The sequence below is a fragment of the Toxorhynchites rutilus genome, chromosome 3 (genome assembly GCF_029784135.1).
Source record: "Toxorhynchites rutilus septentrionalis strain SRP chromosome 3, ASM2978413v1, whole genome shotgun sequence".
Classification (NCBI taxonomy): domain Eukaryota; kingdom Metazoa; phylum Arthropoda; class Insecta; order Diptera; family Culicidae; genus Toxorhynchites; species Toxorhynchites rutilus.
The window spans coordinates 93,352,757-93,378,712 of record NC_073746.1 but is presented as its reverse complement, the minus strand read 5'-3'; the positions used below and the strand labels follow the sequence as shown (position 1 = coordinate 93,378,712).

The following is a 25,956-nucleotide window of genomic DNA, read 5'->3' as shown; positions in this document are numbered from 1 at the left end:
TTAATTCACAACAGAGGTTTGACGGGCAGAGATTTGACGCGCTGCCTATCTCTATGTGTGCATCAGTCGTAAATCACCACACGTCACAAACCTACCACTATGTACACACATCTCGCCAAAGCACGTGGTATCGAAGAGAGAGAGGTACCCCCAAATGGTATATTCACGCGCGCATTCAAACGCTTTTGGCCAAACCCCTCTCGAATATGTCCGCACACGAACGACGGCCCCCATAGCTTAGGCAGCAGCAGCAGCAGTGATTCTCCCGACAACCGAATGACGATGGTCGATGATGACGATGACGAAGGATGCCACGGATTGGATGAAACGCTAGTTGATCGGGGGTGGAAGGGATGTGCACCCATCAATCATGGGCTACATAAACAACGAGAAACGCGCGCTCGCTGCCAGGCGATTGGGGATTTACGACCGGGGCGAGAGGTTTTATATATATTTCGCTCATTGCCCATAGTCTCAGTGAAACGCTCATTTTATGAAACGCTGCTGCTCTTGTTTCTACTCGACTCTACTGCTCTTGGTGGTCGTGTTTTGCGATCCGTCCTCTGCGCTGGTGTGCGTTTTTTACATAAAACTGCCATAAAGTGAAGGAAAACGACGTGGCTGAGACACAGTTGGAATGAAATAGCGCGAGAGAGCAAAAGATGTAGACTATTTCTGTGTATCGAATCGGCAAATCTACTGGTTCGGTGATGGATAAGGGGTGAGAAGGAATTTCGCCAGGCGGAACTTGGTGCTGCGAGAAAGCGCATTTAGTACACATTTATGGCCTGCAGTACATAAATTCGTCTCCTGTGCGCTCTTAGTTAGTCCCTGCTGTGCCGTCATCCACCTCCCTCCGACGACCTGCTCCTGGAAGGAGCACCACCACCACCCGCGACGACCTTCTTGAGGCGAATGCGTAATCGCTGCTAGGCTTCCGCACTTTCTTTAAGGCGAATTGGCGATTCGGGATGGCCGGGTTTTTTCCCCCGGTTCTCGAGATGGCGTTGGGTTTCACTGTAAATTGTTATCACGCCGGTCGCGAAACGAGGCGGGAGATTTACGACCGTGCGTTTATTGGAGCGCTTATGCGTGTGCTTTTTTATGTTTTGTTTATATCCTGCTTGTATTCCTTCGGCAAAACATTTTTGCCACGATTTATGTTAGGTTATGGTTTTGTTGCCAAGGATGGATATATGGTGGCTATCGGGCGGATGGCGGCTGGCTTTTGTAGGTCAACGACTTGTTGAGAGCACCTAACAGCTGTCTTTTGGAGGGCGTGCGTTGGGAGTTTAACAAGTGTTTTTGGAATTTATGGAGCGAATTCAGTTTTACTACCCTGCACAGCTGTTCCGCGTACGTTGCTCGTGAAGGATCCCACACTTCGGATGTTTTATTATGATGCGTGTTTTTTTTTTTGCATTCATCTTACACAAGTTGGTGTTTATCCTTGAGCTGTTTAACCTCTTGAACAGCAATTTACAACTATGCGATTGGGCAGAAATGGTAACAAGCCTTATCCATAATCCATACAATTCGAAATTAAATCGTAGATGAAAAAGTATATATGATTAATCCTTTGTGATCACGAGGTGGGTCAGGAGGCAACCGTAATGCATGATTTCATTATGAAGAGACTGAAAGCGATATATAGTTTTCATCTTCTAGATTCGACAAAAAAATAAAGGAACAAAGTGCAAAATCGAAAATTTGGAGTGATTTTTAACATGTTATAACTTCGTGAAAAATCAATGAATACAGACGGGATGTACATCATTTTAAAGCTTCAACTCTCGGATATTAGAACATATTTAACGTAAATGTTTTTATTTTGGTGTGTGTAGGTGTTGTGGGCAACAATATTGGAAAGAAATAAAAAATCGATTTTTTTTTTGTTTTGTTAAATATTTTTGAACCCATTTTGTTGATAACCAACTCAATAGCAAATCCAAATAACCTTATCTGCCAGCTTTCATTTGGTTCCTTGAACGTTCCTGTAATTTTTAGGCAGTCAATGTTCTGATGGAAATTTCCACCATTATGCAACGAAGGGTTAACAGGAACAAAAAAACACCAGTCTGTGACTGGTTTTGAAAGATATCATCATTAGGTAAATGATACGACCGTAGGCATATGAAACATCGCTTTGTGGGTGAGCGAAAATTGTTAAGAATCGCGATCAGCGATTTGCCATCAAGACGTCTCGTAACAAAAACAAGAATCAACGACAATTCTATGAATTTTTGTTTTTGAAGAAACTGACGAATTTCATGCAAACTCGTCTTAGGAGTTGGCAGCACCATCTAAGATTGCAGTGAAACGTTGCGGGTGTCACATAATAAAGAGAAAAAATGAGAAATAATATAACGTGCGTGTCAATTCTAATAATGATTGCCGTCTATATTCAATGCTTTCCCGTTCCCGAACCATTACGATAAGATTTAATTCAAAGCGCAAATTGTTCGCAACTAACAGTGCGAAAAGAGCATATTTGCGTCTAAATTATCCACTTCTCACATCATTTCCATCCTTTAATGAAATGCAATGTGTGGCACATTACATGATCTAATAGCAACAAGTTTCGACATGCAACTAAAAGCACTACACAGCCATACACGCTAAAAATTATATGGATAGTACTTTGAAACCCCAACAAGTCGTCCACATATCCTGGATTTCGATTTCAAATGATGCGACGTGCAGCTTCTAAAGGAATCAGGATTCAGTTAACTGGGAATGGGATCTACAGCTAATCAGTTGACGAAAGGTTAGCCCTGTTTTATGAGACACTGAATACCATCTTCGAAGCAATAGTTCCCCGTCGACGTGATCCAGTCAACATCCATTCCAGGAAACCTTAGTGGACCAATGAGTTGCGTCAATCACGAAATAGACTTCGAAAAGTCCGCAACATATTTCTCAACGACAGGACTGACGAAAACAGGCGCATTCTGTATCGTAACGAAAGCGGCTACAATGAGCGTCTAGCTTCAACTTACAAAGGATACGTTTATAGACTACAGACCAAATTGAAGCAAGATCCGAAGTCATTTTGGAGTTTCATCAGAGCACAATAAAACAAAAATCGAATACCATCCAACGTCGAGTATTGCGAATCTATAGCCAGCACATCAGGCAAAGCAGCAAACTTATTTGCCAAATTCTTTAAAAGTGTGTTTCGAACGTCTACACAAATACCACTCTTAGAGAATTTTCAACACGTGCCTTCGTTCGATGTTCATCTCCGTGCCAGACAATTTTCGACTACAGAGGTCCTCCAAGCCCTCAATAAACTTGATGCTTCCAAAGGTGCTGGAGTAGACGGGTTACCTCCATCTATCATTAGGGCTGGAGGCGAGAGTTGGTGGTGCCAATAACACGGATTTTTATTCGTTCTATTTCTGATGGTGTCTTCCGAACCATGTGGAGAACTGCCAGAATGGTACCCATCCACAAAGCGGGCAGCCTGGATCGTGTAGTGAACTACCGAGGTATTTCCATACTCTGCTGCTTAGGCAAAGTGCTTGAAACACTTGTTCACCACTACCTATACAAGGTGGTGAAAACCAGGCGTACCCAGAAAGGAGAGATGCTCTTCGAGCTCAAGAGGGATCCGGCGGTCAAATGTTCAGCCTTCAAGGAACTGGTTGCGAAGTCGCTCGGTGAGGAGGTGAAGGTGAGGGCTCTTTCCCAGGAATCAGTGGTCGAATGCAGAAATCTGGACGAAATCACGACAGACGAGGAGCTAAGGCGCGAGTTGATAGAACAGTGTAAGCTGGACAATACACCAATGACGATCCGTATGAGGAAGGCGTATGGTGGTACGCAGACGGCGTCGATACGGCTCTCAACAGTCGCAGCCAATAAGATGGTAGAAACGACCAAAATAAAAGTTGGCTGGTCGGTTTGCTCACTGAAGATGGTGCCCCGGGTGACCAAGCGGATGGAGCGATGCTTCCAGTGCATGGGCTTTGGACATCAGGCAAGAAGCTGCACAGGTCCCGACAGGTCTGAACTATGCAGGAGATGCGGTGAGAAAGGGCATGTGGCGGACACGACCATTATATCGTGCTGGTGATCTACCACTTGCGCATTATGTATATACGCGTGTATACACACCAATTCACCACCCGATGATGACGGTCATCGGCTTACTCGGCCAGCCGGACACATGTTGAGTTGTAATAAGTTGTAAATAAAATTTAGTAGATGGTTAACCATCAATCACGGTATTATTATTTCCTTGACCAATCCGATACTAGGGGGATTCTCCGAAATTCAACCCCGAATCTCCCAAACTTGGTGACCCCGACCGAACAATTTTCGAATAGTTCAATCCGCGGCTTAGCTAATACTACTAAAAACTCTCGCAAGTGATTCTATAAGATGGCAGGCGAAGACGATGTGAAGCCCAGCACAAGCCAAACGGTCATCGTTAAAATCGATTATCCGCCATTTGATGCGGAGGATATTGAGACATGGTTTCTTTGTATCGAAGCCGCTTTCACTGTGAATCAAGTGAAGCACGATAAAACCAAATACAACGCCGTTATAGTTGCACTAGGTCCGCGCGCGAAATTTGTACACTCGACCCTAATGAAGTGTAATGCATCCACCGAAAATGACCGTTATGAAACGCTGAAAGTAGCCGTTCTCGCTCATTTCCAGCCGTCGGAAATGCAACGCCTAACCAGCCTGTTGTCCGGCATGGTTCTTGGCGACCAGAAACCAAGTGTTCTGCTAAGTGAAATGCGTCGTTTAGGTGGCCAAGGCTGTACCGATAGTGTTTTATCCAACCTGTGGCTCCGCGCGTCACCGAACACAGTGCGTTCAATAATAGCCGCCATGCCGAAGTCGAACCTCGATGAACAAGCTATTGTAGCGGACAAAATAATGGAAGCCCCTCGTAGTGAAGTGTCCGTAGTGAATTGCTCTGAAACTTCGCTCACGTCATCTCTCGAGCAGAGGATCGATGCCCTGACTCGTCGTCTGGACGAAACGCTATCCGGGAATTTTAGAGGTCGTGATCCAAAACGCGATCGTTCCCGTACTCGTTTTCCTCATCCACGACAAAGAACCCCGTCGCAACCGAGATCTAGCAATAGGTGGATCTGCTGGTTCCACTACCGGCATGGCATCAAAGCACAAAAGTGCGAAAAGCAAAAGGGCGATAATGAGAATATTCCGTGCATTTTTTCGACGGAAAAATACCCGTGTACACCCATCCACGGAACAATTAGTGAAGTGTATTCCACAACCCAAATCATTCCCCAGTTCCAATATCAAACAGTCCGCGAACATACAGCGAATCCACGTTCATGATCAGAAAACCTCAAGGCAATTTCTGATAGACACCGGTGCTGACATTTCAGTGCTACCTCCCTCGCCACGAGAACAGCTCCAGCCAACTAACACCAATCAGTTATTTGCCGCCAACGGCAGCCCCATAAAAACCTACGGTACGAAGCGTTTAACCCTCGACATCGGCCTTCGCCGATCATTCGTTTGGGTGTTCACAATCGCCGAAGTAAAATCTCCGATCATTGGTGCTGACTTTCTGAAGCACTACGACCTACTCGTGGACCTTCGGCGAAACAAATTAATCGATAACACCACTCGCTTGGAAGTCGATAATGTCAATGCCGTTATTGAACCAATGATTTCAACATACGACATTAATATGCCATTCGCCGATCTATTAAAAGAGTTCCACGATATCACCGTACTCAATATGAACCATCGCCCAAGCCAATGTAGAACAGTGCATCAAATCATCACAACTGGACCACCCGTTTTCTTCAAACCCCGGCGACTCCACATCGACAAGCTCAACGAAGCAAAAGGCGAGTTCAGATTTCTCGTAGAACAAGGAATTTGCCAGCCGTCGAAAAGTTGTTGGGCCAGTCCCCTCCACATGGTGAAAAAATCGAACGGCAAGTGGAGACCGTGTGGTGACTATCGCAATTTGAACGCAATTACCGTTCCCGATCGCTACCCAGTCCCACACATACAAGATTTTTCTAATATCTTGTATGGCAAGAACATCTTTTCGTGTATCGACCTCCAGCGCGCATACCATCAAATACCAATCGCGCCAGAAGACATTCCCAAAACGGCGATTACAACCCCGTTCGGTCTGTACGAATTTAAGTACATGACGTTTGGACTTCGCAACGCCGGCCAGACTCTACAAAGACATCTACACGAGATTCTGGGCGACTTGGATTTCGTTTACCCGTATGTAGACGATCTTTGTATTGCGTCAAAAGATATTGCCGAGCACAAACAGCATTTGAGGATGGTGTTCGAGCGACTTCGTGAAAACGGACTCATCATCAACCCAGGGAAATGTCAGATCGGCCTTCCCGAGGTCGAGTTTCTCGGTCACCAGATCACACCCCAAGGGATCAAACCGAAGCCGAGCAAAGTAGCAACAATTTTGGAATTCCCGAAGCCGACAACCGCGATGCAATTAAAAAGGTTCCTGGGCGCAATCAACTTTTATCGTCGCTTTATACCTCGTGCCGCCGAAGTTCAGCAAACTTTACAAGCGATGATACATGGCAACGTTAAAAACGACCGAACCACCCTTGTCTGGGATTCAACTACAACCAGTGCATTTGAGAAGTGTAAGCAAAACCTTTCAGATGCCGCACTACTAGCACACCCATCGACTGATGCCACACTCGCTCTCGAAGTCGATGCCTCTGGTACGGCAATCGGTGCTGTTCTGCACCAAGTAAACGAAGACCGCCGTCTGATTTAGGTAGACAATTCGAGTCGGACCTATTTCGAACACTGGCAAAAACCTTCGGCATCAACCACTTGCGAACGACGCCCTATCACCCACAAGCAAACGGGCAGATAGAGCGCACACACCGTCAGCTCAAAGCAGCGATAAAATGTCATGACAATATTAAGTGGTCAGATTCCCTTCCACTCGTTCTCCTTGGTATGCGTTCTTCAATCAAGGAAGACATACAATCATCAACAGCAGAGTTAGTGTATGGAACGACTCTTCGGCTGCCAGGAGAATTCTTCGTGGAGGCCAAAAATACGAAGCCTTCACACGAATTCATCACCGATCTGCGAAAGGTGATGGCACACATCCGTCCCGTACCAACGAGCGACCATTCCAAACCATCTACGTTCGTGCAGAAAGAGCTAGCTACCTGCAGCCACGTCTTTGTACGAATCGACACAGTTAGACCACCACTCTCACACCCGTTCGATGGCCCGTATCGTGTACTGCGCCGTCGGAAAAAAGTCTTTGTAGTTGACATTAACGGCAAATCGTCACCCATATCCATCGATCGTCTCAAGGCTGCCTTCATACATCGTGACAATGTCGACGGTACAGCGCCAGCTACCAATACCAGAGGAACAACATCAACTATCGCCGATCGTCCAGTATATCAAACACGATCAGGTCGTCGTGTTCATATTCCCCGCCAATACTAGAAAGTTTAAGGGGGAAGTACTGTGGCGGACACGACCATTATATCGTGCTGGTGATCTACCACTTGCGCATTATGTATATACGCGTGTATACACACCAATTCACCACCCGATGATGACGGTCATCGGCTTACTCGGCCAGCCGGACACATGTTGAGTTGTAATAAGTTGTAAATAAAATTTAGTAGATGGTTAACCATCAATCACGACGGTATTATTATTTCCTTGACTAATCCGATACTTGGGGGATTCTCCGAAATTCAACCCCGAATCTCCCAAAGGCACGTTGCGAGAGACTGCACGAAGCAACCGAAATGCCTGCTCTGCAAACCAGAGAACGGCAACGACCATGCGACAGGAAGCTTCAAGTGTCCCTCGTATAAGAATGCGTTAGCAGAATCGCAGTAACGGAGATAATTCAGATCAATCTGAACCATTGCAACACAGCTCAGCAACTGTTGTGGCAGTCGACAACAGAGACAAAATGCGATGCAATCATAGCGAAGCCGTACCGAGTACCCCGTGATAACGGCAGCTGGGCGACGGATAGTTTAGGGATTGCTGCAATACAGGTGATGGGCAGATATCCTATCCAGGAAGTGGTTGGAGGTTCACATGAAGGTTTCGTAATCGCCAAAATTAATGGAATCTTCATGTGTAGTTGCTACGTACCCCCGAGATGGACAACTGATCAATTCCACCAGATGCTAGACGCAATGACCGAGGAACTAATTGGTAGAACACCGATCGTCATTGGAGGCGACTTCAACGCCTGGGCGGTGGAGTGGGGAAGTAGATGCACCAACATCAGAGGGTACAGTCTACTGGAAGCTCTAGAAAAGCTGGAAGTAACGTTACTGAACGAAGGTACCACCAGCACTTTCCGGAAAGATGGGCGCGAATCCATCATCGACGTTACTTTTTGCAGTCCGTCGCTGTTGGCGAGTACGGAGTGGAAAGTTTGCGAGTCGTATACGCACAGTGATCACCAGGCGATCCGGTACAGAATCGGTCAACGAAACCACGTGCTAGTTCGGAGGACAATAAGCTGTGAGCGGAAGTGGAAGACGAATGCTTTCGACAAGGAGCTTTTCGTCGAAGCACTTCGTCTAGATAGCGTAGTTTCAGATTGGAACGCAGAAAAGTTGACAGATCTACTGGTGAGAGCATGCGACACTACCATGCCGAGGAAAGTTGCACCAAAAAATGGAAGACGCCCAGCTTACTGGTGGAACGACTCTCTCCGCAACCTTCGCGCTAGCTGTCTTCGAGCCAGAAGACGCGTTCAGAGAGCACGAAACAGTGCTGATAGAGACGTTCCTCTCTACGATGTACCGAGCAGCTAGAGCCGCCTTGAAACGGGAAATTACAATGAGCAAAGCGAACTGTTTTAAGGAGCTGTGCCGAGAGGCAGATGCCAACCCATGGGGTAACGCGTATCGAGTCGTGATGGCGAAGATCAGAGGACCTGTGACGCCCGTCGAATCGTGTCCCGAGAAGCTGAAGGTCATTGTGGAGGGTTTATTTCCGATGCATGATCCTACGATATGGCCACCGACACCGTACGCCGAAATCGCTACCGAACGTTCTCAAGTTTCCAGTGAAGAACTGGTAGCAGTGGCGAAGAGACTGCAGGTAAAGAAAGCGCCCGGCCCCGACGGAATCCCCAACGCGGCCTCGAAAACGGCGATTCAGGCGTTCCCGGACATCTTCAGGATAGTGCTACAGAAATGCCTGGATGATGGTCACTTTCCTAAGAAATGGAAGATCCAAAAGTTAGTGTTGCTGCCAAAACCAGGAAAGCCCCCGGGGGTACCAACATCCTATAGGCCTATATGCCTGCTGGATACGCTCGGGAAACTCTTGGAAAGGATTATCCTCAACAGACTGACGAAATGTACGGAGAGTGACCATGGTCTGTTAAAGATGCAGTTTGGATTCCGGAAAGGCAGGTCCACCGTTGATGCTATCCGGACAGTGGTTGAAAAAGCAGAGAAGGCATCACAGCAAAAGCGGAGGGGCGACCGACATTGTGCTATGGTAACGATCGACGTGAGGAATGCTTTCAACAGCGCTAGCTGGGAAGCCATCGCCGAGTCCCTACACCGTATGAAGGTTCCTGGGTACCTGTGCAGAATTCTAGGAAGCTACTTTCAGAACCGCGTCCTAGTCTACGAGACGAGCATGGGGCGGACAACGTTGAATATAACGGCCGGCGTACCACAAGGCTCTATCCTGGGCCCAACGCTCTGGAACGTAATGTATAACGGTGTACTGAATCTGAAGCTTCCCAAAGGCGTGGAGATCGTGGGCTTCGCGGATGATATCGCTCTCACAGTGGCAGGCGAGACACTCGAAGAGGTGAAGATACTTGCAATCGAGTCCATCGTCTCAGTAGAGAACTGGATGCAAGCAGTGAAACTGCAGATTGCTCATAATAAAACGGAAGTATTGTTGGTGAGTAACTGCAAAGCCGTGCAGCGAGCGGAAATTACAGTCGGGAAACACGTGATACCTTCTAAGCGTAGATTGAAATACTTGGGGGTTATGATCGACGACCGGCTGAATTTCAACAACCACGTCGACTACGTCTGCGAGAAAGCAGAGAAGTCCATTAGCGCGATAGCGAGAATAATGCCGAATAACGCAGGACCTTGCAGTAGCAAAAGACGTCTTCTGGCTGCTGTATCCTCGTCCATACTGCGGTATGGAGCATCAGCCTGGTCTGCGGCTCTCGAAACCCATCGGAATCGTAGAAAACTGGACCGTACGTTTCGGCTCATGGCGATGCGAGTGGCGAGCGCGTATAGGACGATCTCGTTGGAGGCAGTCTGCGTTATCGCCGGCATGATCCTGATTGGCATCACTCTGGCGGAAGACGGAGAGTGCTACAGACTGAAGGAAATCAGAGGTATCCGGAAAACAGCGAGAGTAGAATCACTCTTGAAGTGGCAGCAGGAATGGGACTCGGCGGAGAAAGGTAGGTGGACGTATGGGCTCATACCGGTACTATCGACCTGGCTGAACAGGAAGCACGGGGAGGTGAATTTTCATCTGACACAGTTCCTGTCTGGACATGGCTGCTTCAGGCAATATTTGCACCGGTTCGTGCACGCAACGTCGCCACTCTGTCCGAAGTGTGAAGACGTGGAGGAAACACCAGAACACGTGGTATTCGAGTGTCCCAGGTTCACCGCAAGACGCGAGGGGCTGCCTGCCCTTCATGCCGGGAACATAGTGGAGGAAATGTGTCGCGAGGAGGGCACCTGGAACGCTGTGAACAGTGTAATCGTGCACATCATGTCCGAGCTACAGCGGAGATGGAGGGTCGACCAGCGTGGTAATAACCCCTGACCGTAGAAGAGAAACAACTGCGAGGGCTGCTGCAACGGACTGTACCCCACGAGAGTCGCTGTGACGGAGTGCGCGTTATGTTGGAGGGCACTGCCTAATCGGCGCTCCGTTGGGAAGAGAAATCCTGCGAGGGTGGCTGTGACGGGTTGCGCGTCAAGCTGGAGGGCAATTCCTAATCGGTACAAGTCTCGACGGGTAAGCGGAATCTGGAGAGCAGGACAACAAAAGGCTGGAAATGCCTGTTGGTGGATTGGATGGAGGAACACTGCGAGGGTCGTCTAGACGAAGCGAGCGCCTAGGAGGGCGTCATCAGATCGGTGTATACCCCACGAGAGCTGCTGTGACGGAGTGCGTGTTATGTTGGAGGGCACTGCCTAATCGGCGCTCCGTTGGGAAGAGAAATCCTGCGAGGGTGGCTGTGACGGGGCGCGCGTCAAGTTGGAGGGCGCTTCCTAATCGGTTCACGTCTCGACAGGTGAGAAACCACGCGAGGGTGACTTTTTTTCCAAGCAGTGACAAAGGTTTTTACAATAAAAGAGGGTGAATCATTATTAAGTTACCATAAAATGGCACCAAGTATACGAACAATGCATATTTGATTCAATCATATCAATCAGTTTCAGTTTGATCAGATCAGATAGTAAACATTATGGTTATGGTTAATTAAGCGCGAAATTTGGTCAATGAGTATCAAAAACAAACGGTTACTAGAGAACATCATCTCAGAGTTTGGAAGCATTTGATGGCCCGAACCCGCCTAATTCATCCGGAATGTCACAATCCAAAAAGTTGGACTCTTCTACTCGATAGTGCGATAGTCGCAAATCACAGTTCGTGTGCCAATTCTTGATTCGCGTCTGTGTTCACCTGATTTAGGTATGAATCGCTATTAAACCGATGTGTATTTGAGGCTACGAAAACTACTTTGAATATTAGAATTAACATGTATTAGAGTAACTTGTTGCAAAATAAATTTTCTCTACCAGTCTCGAACCTTCATTGACAAACCGTGTATACTTACCACACGCGACAGTATAAAGAAGGATCTTATCACAACCGCTAACATCAATCAGTTCAAAGCGAAGACAATGTGGAAAGAAACAGAACGAATTTTCTTTCGTAGCGAAGCGGGTGCGAAATGAGAACAAGCATGGATTTGAAATTTTTAACATATACATATTTTATTTTGAGCTTTTTCTTTTTTAAAATTTTTAAAAATTGCATTTAAATAATAATTGATTTTTATATCTCGTATAATATATATTCATATCTATATTTTATAGATTTTTTTTTGCTTCACTGTGTGTAGTTTGTAATTACGGTTTTGTTCGAATGAGAACCAATGCATGAGTGCGTCCGTGAGTTTGGGCCGCACTGCACTGTAAACGAAACATGCGTTTTCAAATAATAACAAATTGGCACCTAAGTCTGTTTCTATTTTTTTTTCGTTAGGTGCTAGATTGGATTGTTGCTGTGTTTTGCTATTGGCTCAGAATGACGGATGGTAGTAGAAGAGAGGGGATAAAATTTTGCAGCTGGAGAGTGAATAAACGTAATATTACTTTTTACAGTTCGCGTTTTGCCGCTCCAATTCAGAGGCGTATTCTCTCTACACTCAAATCTACAATTGAACTGGGTCAACTAATTGTTTTTTTCATGAAATGACTGTTTTCTTCAATGTATTCGTTTTAAACAGTGCTTGAGTTGATGTTATCCAATATTTCTATAAATACAGTTGGGGATTATCGGTTCGTCTGGATGTTGGTTTCTTTTCTTCCAACTTCCACCCGACGTTACACTAATTACACCCTCTATGCTTATTGCTAACCTTAGAGTTTTATATCATCAGATTTGTTTGCTTCAATTCGGCCCCTCATATTGGTTCGAATTATACATATTTTTTTTCTTTTATATATTTTACGTATACTTTTTTTAGTACTTGCTGTTTCAAATATTGTGATGATTTTCACTTCTTCTTTAATTTCGTATCATTGATTTGATTTTCCAATTTCGTTCCGAGTATACCATTGTAATGTGTATTTACTCAGCTTCGAATTAGTTTTTCATAGTTTCCCGCTGACGTATACGTTTTCGTTCTGTCTCCTTCATCCTTCGTCCAGTTTGACGGCACCTGGATTTCAAACTTCATGTTGTTTTTTTTGTTTTTCAATAATGCTATAGTGTTTAGATTTGTGATTAACTTTTGCGTTTTATTTGCAATTAGAAGTTTATTAGTTCAATAAATACAAGTTTTACGTGTGTTTCATTTCATGTAATATTGTTTATCCTACGTGTATCTCTATTAATGTCTAAAACTCCTCAGCTTTTAAATCGAATGTATACCTTAGTTCGTACGTTTTTATTTTCTCTACTAGTTAGGTAGTTAGAAAGTGTGCTCAACTTTTACGCCCCGTGGTGCGGATTTTAGTTTCTTTTCCCTTACTCACTTTAGCGCAATATATACAATGTTTTTTTTTGCAGCTCGTTGGCGACGATAAAATTCCCATAAACAAAACCAAAACAAAAAACAAAAAATAAAAACCGTTGTTTACCGTGTTAATACTCGGCACACAAACTAATTTGACTATGTACAGAAATCACAATACTCTTTTCACTCCCACCCATCCGAAGATGTAAGCGTTGTTGGAACAGAAACGCGCGAGAAAATACTTTCATTTTGCTTAATAAATGCAGATCATCTGGCAACACTGGAAGTGTTCCGCTTGTGAAGCTGTTTTGCACCGACTTTCTGGAAGAAAGGAAAAGTCGCGTTCGAGCCGTTTGGAAAGCAGCGTAATATTTTGATTTGATTTTTTATTTTGTTCTTTTCGTAGTGTTTGTTTATGTCTCGCGATTCACGATTTCTTTTTTTTTCTAGGTTAGTATACTGAATTTGGCACGCAATTTTTTTCCTTTTGTGTGTTTATTTAGTACTATTGTTTGAATCAGAACAGAAACAAAATCGATGTTTGTGTGTTTTTCAGTGACCGTATACCAAAAGTTACAATTTCGTATATTTTTTCTTGTTTCAACGTTTCAGACATCTGTTTACTAATAATTTCTCCACTTCATCGATTCGGAAGTATCATAATACCTATGTAATGCTTTCTTGAGTGTAAATTACGTATACCATTTTCAGATTAAAATAGAACATTGTATTCACCTTTTTCTGTGGGCAGAATTAATTTTATTGACTTTTTGCCTCTGTTTCATTCAACACGCGTATAATTTTTTCTTCTTTTGCTTCTTTCAATTTACCGTATAGCTTTCGTTTTTAGTTTTCATCGATTTCGATTATCAACTGGATATTCAGGGTGATGGTATACTTTTGTATGTTTTTTTTCTCAGTTAGTATTATATAATTTAGACCTAAATAAACTCATTCGGTATGACACTTCTGTACAAAATATTTATATCTTCAAATTTTCCAGCGTTTTCTTTCTTTCCGAAATAAAATTTACATTTGATGCTTTTGTTTTGTATACATAATTTACGGTAGCTTTCATACTGGATGAAGCGCCAAAAACGTTTCTTTTTTGTTCACAATTTCAATTTCAACTCAAATCATATCTCCCCACAACCAAGGGTAACTGGAACAGTTGGGTGAGTGTTGACTTACCGAAAACGAATGTCATTATTTTCAATCATCAAGATATGTGCTATCACATGTGTCCGACAAGAAAATCAAATTTTTAGATCTTGTTTGCTATCGCTTGTATTCTGGTTGTGTGGAGAGGTTGGACAGGACAGAAAATCGTTTCGTGTGTGCGCAGGGATGCCAGATCTATGGAAATATTCGCAGGTCTTCGGATTTGTTTGATTTTCCGAGAATGATAGGTCTGTAGGCACAATATACGGAGTTTCTCTGGAGTCTTAAACGGTGCGTCGGTCCCTTTTCAAACAATGTAATCTGACTTGAAGGGGGTGAAAGAGATTGAAACAAGGTGTTATACAACCCTACCAACTTGTCAGTTACTTATCAAGGTTCGTTTTTTTTTCGAATTGCATCTCATTTCCCACGTGTCAATAATTGATTTAAAAAGACATTTAATATCTGTAATATAAGCTTCCGAACGATTTGAATAATTCAGAACACCTCATATGAATCTGTTGAGGCGTGTTTAAATGCTGAGGAAATCATTCGTTGTTGATTAAAAAAGTCATTTGAACTGAACTTCGAACGATTCGGAAGACTTCAAAACATCTAAAATGCGTAACAAAGTCCTCATTTCAATGCTATTTTAGCAAATCATCGAAATATCAAATTTTCTATATCCCAATAGATTGTTAGAATTGTTAGTTTTTCAATGTGTATCCTCAAAATGTTCTCAAAATACGTAATCCTACGTCAAAAACTTATATTCAAAAATTTTAGACGGTCCTTCTTTGGACATTTTCTAAAAAAATTATCATCGAAAATGTGAACTAAAACAGTTTGAAATATATACCAGGAAATAGCGGAATTAGAGAATTGTAAGTTTACAATTGTATGACATTTGGAACCTTAAGAGCAAGAAGTCTATGCATCAACTTAAAATTAATTTCATTAGAATTTTGTTTAAATTTCAGACCAATTTCGACAAAATTTGGAAAATGCTCTTATTAAAATCGAGGGAGTGTCACCTAAATTAGAATAAAGTTCATGTGTATTAAACAGTTAAATTAAAATTCAGACTATGAAATGATTTCAACAAAAATCGAAATGAACAAAAATTGGCGAGCATAATAAGCCCGATTTTTTTGGGTCAGTTATGGAAAATTTACCCAATTTAGGCACAAAAGCAAAGAAACTTTAATTAGAGGTTTATTGTTGGAAATTTTAAAGGTAATCAAATCTACAATGAACCATTAAGCTATAAACTATTTTTTGACGTAGGACAACATCTTCCTAGAAGCGTTCCAGCTTAGAAAAAATGTCATGTTCTGATGAAATATTTTAAACGCAATGATTTTAATGATTCTTGAGGCGGAATTATACCTACAAGTCAATGGACTTGAGCGGTCCGTCAGAATCCCACATGCTATGAAGATAGTTACCCAGGAAATAGGAATTAGAATCCTATTCCACCTGGATCTAAATTACCAGACAACTCGGAATATCTCAGTCATCAAAAGAACGTCGTGAAAAGGACGCATTCTTCTCAAGCGACACGCGGATTGCGAGAATCTCTTTTTGGATGAGGAAATGTTGTTACTACATAATAAACATAACCATCAGAATGATCGAGTGTTCAGAGATTTCTTGGGATAATCTGACCACTCAATGAATTCGAAACCTCCACCCTGTAGATGAAAAAAAAATGTTTTGGCCAGATAAAGCATTATCACAGTATGCAAAAAAAGACACAAACGTTCCTGAATAACACCTCGATTCCATTTGTACTCAAGTTCTGCGGTAATGTCGTTCAATCGAAGATTTCTTTGGGATTTTGATAAAAAACAAAAATAACTGGAGAGCAACGAACAGCAAACAGTTGATTGGTAGAATCGAGAGATGTATCTGTCAAGTTAACATGAATGTTGTACGTCGTTCCAGTTCCGGCAGCTCGACATGGCCTCCGATCAAGGACCGTTTTTAATTGTTCATTAATTTTTTTGGCGTAGAACTGCGTGCTTCAGTAAGAGTGCCAAATCAGAAAACATGTCCTAGATATGTGTATACCTTTGTAGTTGGAAATTCTTTTAAATTTTTGTGGCATGTTGTACACTACGATTCCCTAGTTGGATTGACGAAAATGGGAAGCATTTTTAATTTAATACTGCGAGTCAGGAGCGTGTGGATCGATCGCTCGAAATACAAATGCAGTACACGTTCTATGAGCACTGACGAGTGAGAGAGAAAATATTGCTATTTAAGTTCCGTCTGTGCGTGATTTTTTTGTGTGAAATAGAAACCAGTCGTGATTTCTGTTGCATAGCCTCGCCACAACAGTCAACAGTCGAGCAGGCAACAGCCAGTCTTAATGTCACACAGCGGTTCCGCTGGATATGAAGCGCGAGAGAAAAATCACACCAGAGGATCAAGAGAATGTTGTGAGTAGAAAATGTCACATACAGCGAAGCTATTTTGTTCGCAACTTCAAATCCAAGGTTCGATTCAATGATGCATCGTATCTATTTTCATGCTCGCTAAAAGAGAGTGTTTGTGAATTTTTGCATTAAACGGATACATTGTTGCTTTCATGCGTTGTCAAAGGTAGACTGAAGTAAAATAGAGATTGAAGGTAGATTGAATGTGGAATAATGGTGATACAAATGCCAGGAAGTGTGTTAATGAGCAGTGCCATGAAGCGGACTTGCCAACAGGATATCTGCTACCTATTTTCAGAAAAATTCGCCAGTGTTTTCACCGATGAACGCGACGACCATATCGAGCATGTCGCTAGTTACATCCGTCTTTCTAGCCAAACCCTGAGCAGAGTTGACACCAAATACGGAAATAACTTCTAAGTCATTCTCAAAGTTCAAAAAGTCGTTTAATCCGGGACCGGGACCGGACCGAATCACCTTTGGTTTCCTCAAAACGACCATGGAGACTTGTTGAACCTGCCGCTCCATATATTCCAACTTTCCGTGGACTATCGCCAAGCTGTCGCATATGTTCCCAGTCTATAAAGAGGAAATAGGTGGGATGTTAATAATTATCGCGGCATCACTTCCCTTGTGCTTTGGCAAAATTGTTTGAGCTTGTTATCAGGGCTCTGCATAGTCATAGTCAACTGAGGATAGTCAGCTGACTGTCTGACTGACTATATCCGTATTCAGTTAGTAATGACTTTTGGCTTCACGCAGTTTCTTCGCCAAAACGACTGAACAGTCAGTCGGGCGTTTAGTCGTTATCTCCCTCTACCGACTCGACTATATCATTTCATTCTGCCCAGTTAAATCGTTCTCATTGCATTTTGAAGTGAATTTCCCCAAAACGAATTCGTTCCTCTCTTTCTCTTTCCCATGTACGTGTGCATGCATCGATGTTTGAGTTCAACGTGGTTTGACATACACTACAGGTGAGCTAGATTCTTTTGTATCGTACACGAAAATTACTCAAACGTATAAAATAGCGAGTGCGCTATTTTGCACGCTATTTGCTAATACTAACGCGGGGTAACTTTTTTTTTGCATCAGAAATCATGTTTTCGTTCCTCTTTATATGGACGTAAAAGTAAAATTGCGTATGCGGGTAAAAAATTAGTGCTAGGGGGAAATGGAAGTGTGGATTGAAGTCAGTTGAATGAAGATGCAGATTTGTATTTATTAGTCGAATCAGTTAAAATAACCACTGACTGAACTAGTTCAGCAGTCATCTTCACTAGTCAACGCTAGTCAATTTATTTTCTAGGCAAGTCACTTTTTGTTGGGGCGACTGTCGAAGCAGTTCTAGTAGAAGCGGAGCTACTGAGAATAGAGACGGTCTTCATTTTTCACCTTTGAAGATTTCGGGCCCTGCTTGTTATCATGGAATCGCTAGATGGTCTCAGCGAGCATCTTGAGCAATTGAGCAAACCTTCGGGTTTGCTCAATTGAAGATTGTCGTATGCGCACACGAGGTAGACCATACTGTACAAATATGTCTTGATCGACAAGGCAAATATGTCTTGATCGATACGACAGCACGAAAACCGAAAAATCATGTGTGAAATGCTGCTCGCAAGGTATAAAAGGAAGTAATTTCTCCATCGGATTGTAACCAGCGATAAAAAGACTAAAAATTTTAACCGTCAATAATATTGGGTATGTTTAGGGGAACCAAAATCGGTTTCACGGCTTTGTGTTTGGTGGGATCAGAAGATTTGATCTACTGTGAAATAGAAAACATGATACTGAATGAAATAGAAAACAAATGATCAATCTGAATCAATATTTGGATGCAAAAAGATCAACCTACCAAAAACAGACAACAGAAAGTGAATTTATTGAACGATAATCACACACTGCAAAACCGGTAGAGTGAACGATTGAGTTACTTGGTTGGGGAGTTTTTTCACATGCGGTTTACTCAACAGATTTGGCTCCTCCCGGCTACCATTTATTTCCATCAATGGGACACGCACTTGCTATGCAGCGTTTGAATTCCTACGGAAATGTGGAATACTGATTTGCTTCTGAAGAGGAATAGTTCTTTTGACGTGGTATCCACAAATTGCAAGACAAATGGGACAATGTATAGCTATCCATGAAAAATACTTGAAATAAAGTAACTGAACGCTCATTTTATTTGGTAGTCTTACGTCATTATGCGGTTTTGTTGTGGAACAACGCCCATTAATTTTCAACTTCAAATAAATTTTAGTCGAGTTATATAGACATTTATAATTGAGGGGCTTAGAATGAAAAGAGTGTAAGTGACTTGATCGAACTCAACTGCAAAAACGTTCCAATTTAAGTTTGCTATAGATTCCGATAGATGAGGTTCTGAACTACCTTCCACATTGTGAAAAACAGTTGGGAATGTATTTGCTGCGAAGTAATGACCAAAATATAGAGTCGATGTAGAGAAATCGATCAAATCACTTACACCCCTTTCATTCTAAGCCCCTCAATTAATATACATCTCAGCTTAATTAAAATCAAATTTCAATTCCGTTTGATTTTGCTAGCCAAATTAGAACATATTTTCAATCAAAGCTCTGTGAGAATTCATCTAAGATTTGAGCTAAATTGATTACAGTGAATTACAGTTAAGCATTTTGCCTGAATTCGTTTAACCCTTTAAGGCAGTAGAAATTTGAAAAAAATCAAAGAAAAATTCCTTCATATTTCTGTAGTTTAGGCATTCAAGAATATACTCTAGAAAGGACTCATCAAAAATCTTATTATTTACCGAATTAGAGCCATTTTAGTGATGCGGTATCTAACCCAATGAACTTCAAACGCGTTTTTCTCGAAACCAGGTTTTTCGAACTGGCGTACACGATATTTTAGGTTCTACTGAACCGATTCATGTCGAATTTATATGAATACAATTTGCATGCATATCTTTATCGCATGAACGTCTAAAAATGATACTTTTTAAATTTCACTATTTAAAAAAAAATCGGGCAACGTAAGAACAAACGTTTTAAACCACATTTTGTTTTTCAAACGACCGCCATTTTGTCATTTGACTTGTCCGATATTTTTTATGTTGATTACTTTTGTACTCGCTTGTCGTTGTGCAGACCGGAATGTTTTCCCAAAAAGGTACTTTTAAGCTGAGAAGCCTGGGAAAATCGTCATTTCAGATACTAGAGGTGAATGAACTTTCACGGTTCGAGAACTGCGTAAACATGAGATGTGCAATAATTTCAAAGGGAAATGTAATATACAATGATCGTTTGACAATTCTTCCGTTCATATATTTTGGTAGTACTAGGCATCATATTAAACGTAAAAGGACGTTCATCAAATTTATTTGTAACGAAGAACATAATCTATTACAAAAATTTCGATGCATTCTAAAATAATATTCGAAGTGGTAAACAAGTGGGTTGCATATGTAATTGCGTAGTTCTACGTCGAAAATATGCGGTCGTGTTCTAGATACAACCCTTTACATTTTTTGTTTCAGATAACCAGAAGAGCTGGAATCGTGTACGCCATGACACAATTTTTTTTGGAACCCCCTCACGTCAGCAGCTCATAACTATTCTAGTTATGATTATTTTTTCTCCGTTCAATTTGTGTTTTATTGTTAAAAGATAGATGAACAAATAATGAATTAATGGATAGCAAAAATATTCTTTGTTTTATTTTTACGGAGCTCGAAAAAACGTCCGAAATTCGTGACATGTTTACATTCTGAAATACACAAAAAAAAATTTTTTCAGTACGCAAAATAATCAAAAACATTTAAAAAATTTGTGGCAATATAGCTGCCACCTGACCGTCTAGCGGAAAACACTTGATGGTAAAAAATATATTTTTTTTGTATTTTAATTTTAACATCGAAAATTCAAATACAAAAAAAATTAAAATTTAAAACAAACTCAAACAAAACTCATGATCAGACTCAGCAGGTCCTAAACAGTTCATATGTTTTGAAAGCTTCAACGAAATGACTGTTTTTCAATGACTTTACGGGAAATTTACTCTTGCTGCTCTAAATTGGGAGTTGTTAACACAAAAATGGCTCCAAAATGAACAGTTTTTTTATTTTTTCAGGAATGTTGCTAGACATCAGAACAAGTTACCACATAAGGTTATAAGTGATAGTTTGTTGTTAAAGGAGAGAAACAAAATAAAATCGTTGGTGGCAATATAGTTGCCAGTACCCGTTAAAGGGTTAGAGGATTTGAAAAAGGGCATATTTCTGTAGACCAGATATTTTTTTATTTTAAGAAACTAATATATGTGCCATTCTACATAAACGTGTCAAACATGTGTGGTTATTTGTGCGAAATATGACTTTATTCAATATGCCATATTGCAATTTATTTAAAACTAATCAATTTGTAGCTTAGAAAAAGTCTACGAATTTACACCAGAAAAAAAAACAAAAACTGGCATCTCTGTGTCACAATCAAATCCCTTTTTTGCAAGGAATTTGTTGCTCAATATGCCCATGGTGCGTGAGCCATCTTTCAGAGCCACCACGCAGAACTCCATTTTGTTTCCGTCCCGATTTGGAGAACCGCCGTCTTCCGACTGTGTGGCTCTCTGTGTCTGTTGTATTTTACCCTTTCCACACGCGGTCTGCTCTTTATTTTTCGCTGACGCTGGCTTTATTTTCTTGATTGATTTCTTCTCCGTTCTCCGTAGCTTTTTTTCATTTTATTTGCGCCTGAAGACTGCACTTCAACTTAACCCACACCGCTGCAGCAGGCCTACCACACATATATTTGCTCTACTTGGTATTCCAAACCACCGCAGAGACCTGTTCCGAGACGTTAGAATGTGTATGTGTGTTTGTTTTTACTCTGCGCCTCCCGGCTCTTGCAAACTGTGTATATAAAACCCATTAAAGCGAGTGATTTAAAAGAAGCGGAAAAGGAGATCCACTAACACTTGTTAAGAGACCGCCACTTGAAAACACGGAAAAGAAAAAAAAAAGAACTGAGCTACATAGATATATACACACAGGGAAAAACCTGCCGCTTCTGTTGTTTATCGGGTTTCTTCCCGTACCGACTTCTCTTTATCTTAGTCTCTTTCCTCCCATCTCCACACACACACACACACACACACACACACACACACACACTCACACTCTTCGAAGCATGGTTATTGAACGACGCACCCAAAGCAGCAATGGAAACACACATAAATACATAATTTACTGCCTCGCTATGGGCTCGCTGTCCCTCCTATCCCTTGCTAACTCCCCCTCCACATAAACGATTTTCTGCCCTGTTTTGATTCCTCTCCCGGTGTTGTTCTAGAGCGCGCGCTTACACACAAACTTACGTTCTGGACGTGTCCATCACTCTGCGTTCCGGCCGAGTTTCGCCGATTATTTACAATAAACAGCACAAATTAACGAACCTACCCCCGGAGGAGGTTGGATGCGTGAGCTGGAGACTTAGGAATGTCAGACGTATTTGGATGACAGTTGCTTGGCCAGTTCGGTGTACTTGAGAAACTTGGAGTGCGGACTCTCGTCGAATGCCGCCGCTGCCGCCGGTGATTGCGCTGGGGGCGGACTTTTGGCCTGCCCATTTCCACCATTGCCACCACCGCCGCCGCTGCTACTGCATCCTGCTTGGTGCACAGGTGTTCCACCGCCCTCGTTTGTCGCCGCGCTATCGCGGCCACTAGTGGACTTGGGTGAATGCGGTGATCCCGGCTTCAACGAATGATTTTTCGGATCATGAAACACGTCGTCATTTACGAAGTGAGCCTTCGACAGATGGTGCCGGTAGGCACCCTTCGTGGTGAAAGTGGTATCGCAATACGCACACTTGATAACCGATTCATCCGACACAACCGCATCGTTACAGGCCCAGCTAAAGGCCAAAATCGAACCCGGCGTTGGTCTGCTAGCCTGGCTGTTGGTCGTGGCCGACAGCAGAGCACTGCTGGAACCACCCCGGCCGCTCGGTGTTGTCTCCGTCTTATCGCAGAGCTTCTGCAGCGCCGCCAATGGATGGGCACTTGGTTTCTTGCCCGAACTACCCCCGCCTGCGTCCGCGTTTGCTGCACTGTTCGCCCCCGTCAAACTATCGAACATCGACGAAAGTGCACCCAAACTGCTGCTCACACTACCTCCTCCCGACGGCTGCTTCGACTTACCACCACCGTCCGCCACACCCGGTGTCGATCGCGAAGCGATGGAATGATGATCACTCACCGGACTAGCCGCTGGACTCAACGGAACGCTCGCCGTAGACATTCGTGGACTCGGTGCTGGACTAGATGCGACACTGTTGCGTCGCCTGAACTCCTTCTCCACGTCCGTCACCAGTTCCTCGTTCGATTTGCTCGGTGGACGCAGCATTGTGCCGACTTCCTCCTCGTCTTCGTCCAGCTCTTTCTTGATTTTCAGCTTCGGTGGTTGTTCCTGCTTCTCCTCGTCGTCCTCGTCATCGCTTTGCACTTCCCTCTTGATGTTGACCTGTTGCTGCTGCTCGTCACTGTTATTGTGCTCTTCCAAGAACTGCCGATCGGGAGTTCCTCGCGGCGTCGAATGACTTGGTGTGTCATACTTTTTCTCCGGTGTCAACGAGTCAACCCGGCTGGATCCCCGCTCGGAAATGGAGCTCGACTCGCTGCCACTTCGCTCCCGTCTTCCAAACTGAGAAATGTACTGCTGCTGGTGGTAGCTTCTCAGCAGATTCATCGTCTGTGGGTCCACCAGTGGTTTGGTGTAATCTACGCTCTCATCGATCCCCAACCGCTTGAGAATGCTCGACCCAAGCGGGGTCGAACTTTGGTTGGTGTTACCGAAGTTGGTGCTAGGATGGCGCGAGCGGGTATCGAAGCTCTTCTCGATCAGTTGCTCGATCGCGTTCAGCACCGACGGAGAGGAACTCTTGTTCCCGTCTTTCTTGGCGGAAGACGGGGAGGACAAATCCGCCGGCATGGGGGATTTCTGGAGCGACAGTGGCGACGATAAGTCATCCCCTACCGATTTCCGACCGTCCCTGCTCGAGGGCGTTACCGGGCTAATGGAATCCGGTGGGATGATGGTGTTGGAGAGGAGTGCATTCTTGAATTTCTCACGCTGCTGTTGGGCCTGCAAGATCGCCGTTCCCCCGATACACTGTCTGATATGATCAACGAACATTGTGGTTTCGATTTTCTCGTTGCACTTTTCGCATGTAATTTTCCCGGCGCCAAGATCACGGATGGGCTTGTTGGCGACACTACTAGCGGAAGGGTTATCACCGTTCTTGAAGTCCTGCTGGGCGCGTTCCATTTCGAGTAGTTTTCTCACGGGAAGCGATTTCTTCCGTTTCTCTCGCGTCTGTCGCCTCCGGCCGCCACTCTCGGTGATCGACCGCATGATGTGCTCTTTGTAGTGAGCATTTTTCACCATGTGATTGCTGAGTTCCTTCAACGAGGAGAACGCTTGATCACAAACTTTACACGTCAGCACAGCGCTGACATGGCTGTTGGCTTGGGCAGCGGGTGCACTAGGAGCTCCCGAAGCACTGGTCGAGGTGTTTCCGCTTGGCCCCGGAGCACTACCGGGTTTCTCACCGTCCGACGACTTCCACGATATGATCTGTTCCTGTGAGATGATGTTGGTGTAGTGCTGAGTTTGCTGCATATGGGACGTCATTTCGGCGAGCGATCGGAAGCTTTGGCCACACCACATGCACTTCAAGATTTGGCGCGTTTGCTCAGCCCCTTTACCCAACCAAACGTCCTGACCGCGGACCAGTTTACGCGGGAGAGGCATCGTTTCTTTGATCAACAGATTCAACTCGCTGGGTGATGGTTTATTGGAAGCATTGCGGTCCATGTTGGGACCGCCGGATGAGTTGTGTTGCTGCGACTGCATCTGTTGGGGGTGCTGGGGCTGCTGTTGCATGCCCGTGCCCGGAGGAACGCTTACTCCGCAGTGCTTGGTCTCTTTCATGTGAGTGGTCATAGCTGCCAGCGACGGGAAGCTCTGTTTGCACCAGACACACTTCAGCACATCCTTGGCCGAGTCAGCTCCTTTGTTGAGCCAGTGTGATTGCCAAGCGCTATGGCGTCCACCGCCTGCGGTGGCACCTCCCGGACCTCCTGCCGAGTTGTTGTTGTTGTTTGAAGGACGATAGATTTCCTCACCTCCAAGACGGCTCAGTTCGGTCATCTTTTCCAAGGCTTTTGCGGCTTCATTTGTGACACCTTTGTGCTTTCCATTCCAATCCCCGTGGTTGTTTTTCGGGGAGAGCCCAGCTGCAGCCACGGCGGCAGCAAAGTACGGATGTTGCGCCGTAACCGGAGAACTCCAGGGCGTAACGATCGCCGGTTTGTAGTCGAGCGGTCTGGAGGCTTTCCGGGGCGGGGGCGAATCGGAGTCATCACCCATTCGCTTCCTAGTGCTAACCGACAGATCTAGCGGACTGTTGTCACCGGATTTCGCGCTCAGATTCACCGCGTCCCCCTCGTCACAATCGCTTCCACCATCGTCATCCCCGGTGCCACCGCTGTCGGTGCGTTTTTTGCTGAAATCCAACACCGCGTCGTCACTCTCGTCCGTCGGCGAAGCCAGCGGAGGCAGCATCGGTGGGGACCCGTTTCGGGCCGCTGCAAGGCCGGCCAACGGCGACCCGAGCAGCAGTCGGTTCTGCTGGGCCGCAACGGCTGCCACGTTCAGGTAGGCGGCCATAGCGGCTGAATGCTGAGGCAGGAGGGCGGCGGCGGCTGCTGGCGGAAGGCTCGGTGGGAGCGTTATCGAAACCGGGCTCAGATTGGCGCCCGAATTCTGCCCGTCCCGGTCGCCCTCGGAGCGGATCGATTCGTCCGAAGGGCAACGGCCACCGCCGGATGACTCCCTCGATTGGCATCTAGGACTGGCCATTTCACTGCAAGAAAAAGAAAAAAAAGACGCACAGAGATTAGAGTTAGTTCGGTGTTAACGAGTGGTGAGGCTTGCGAATGTATGTATTTTGACGTAGGACTACGACTTTCGGGAACATATTGAGGGTACAAAATGAAAATCGATCGCATCGTGAAAATTGTTCGATTTCAAACGCTTATTGCTCAATCGTTTCATGATGGATTTATGAGATCGTG

The 25,956-nt window shown here is 44.2% G+C and overlaps 2 protein-coding genes across 3 annotated transcripts in view; one reads left to right on the top strand and one right to left on the bottom strand.

The window, feature by feature from the left end:
- The first annotated feature begins 6,954 nt into the window (after positions 1-6,954).
- On the top strand, positions 6,955-7,461 carry LOC129773315 (uncharacterized). Its single transcript, XM_055776917.1, has one exon. It carries the CDS (start codon positions 6,955-6,957, stop codon positions 7,459-7,461), a length of 507 nt encoding a protein of 168 aa, XP_055632892.1.
- A 4,506-nt stretch (positions 7,462-11,967) lies between these two features.
- LOC129774872 (protein tiptop) overlaps positions 11,968-25,956 on the bottom strand; it is a 122,163-nt gene continuing 108,174 nt past the window's right edge. For both annotated transcript variants that reach the window (XM_055778907.1, XM_055778906.1), the window contains one exon: positions 11,968-25,745. In XM_055778907.1, the coding sequence (XP_055634882.1) occupies positions 22,319-25,741 (3,423 nt within the window). In that variant the 5' untranslated portion in view covers positions 25,742-25,745 and the 3' untranslated portion in view covers positions 11,968-22,318. The remainder of the gene's footprint in view (positions 25,746-25,956) is intronic.

Excerpts from the sequence above, each read along its gene's own strand:
- LOC129773315 (XM_055776917.1), top strand. The coding sequence starts at position 6,955 with ATGCGTTCTTCAATCAAGGAAGACATACAATCATCAACAGCAGAGTTA.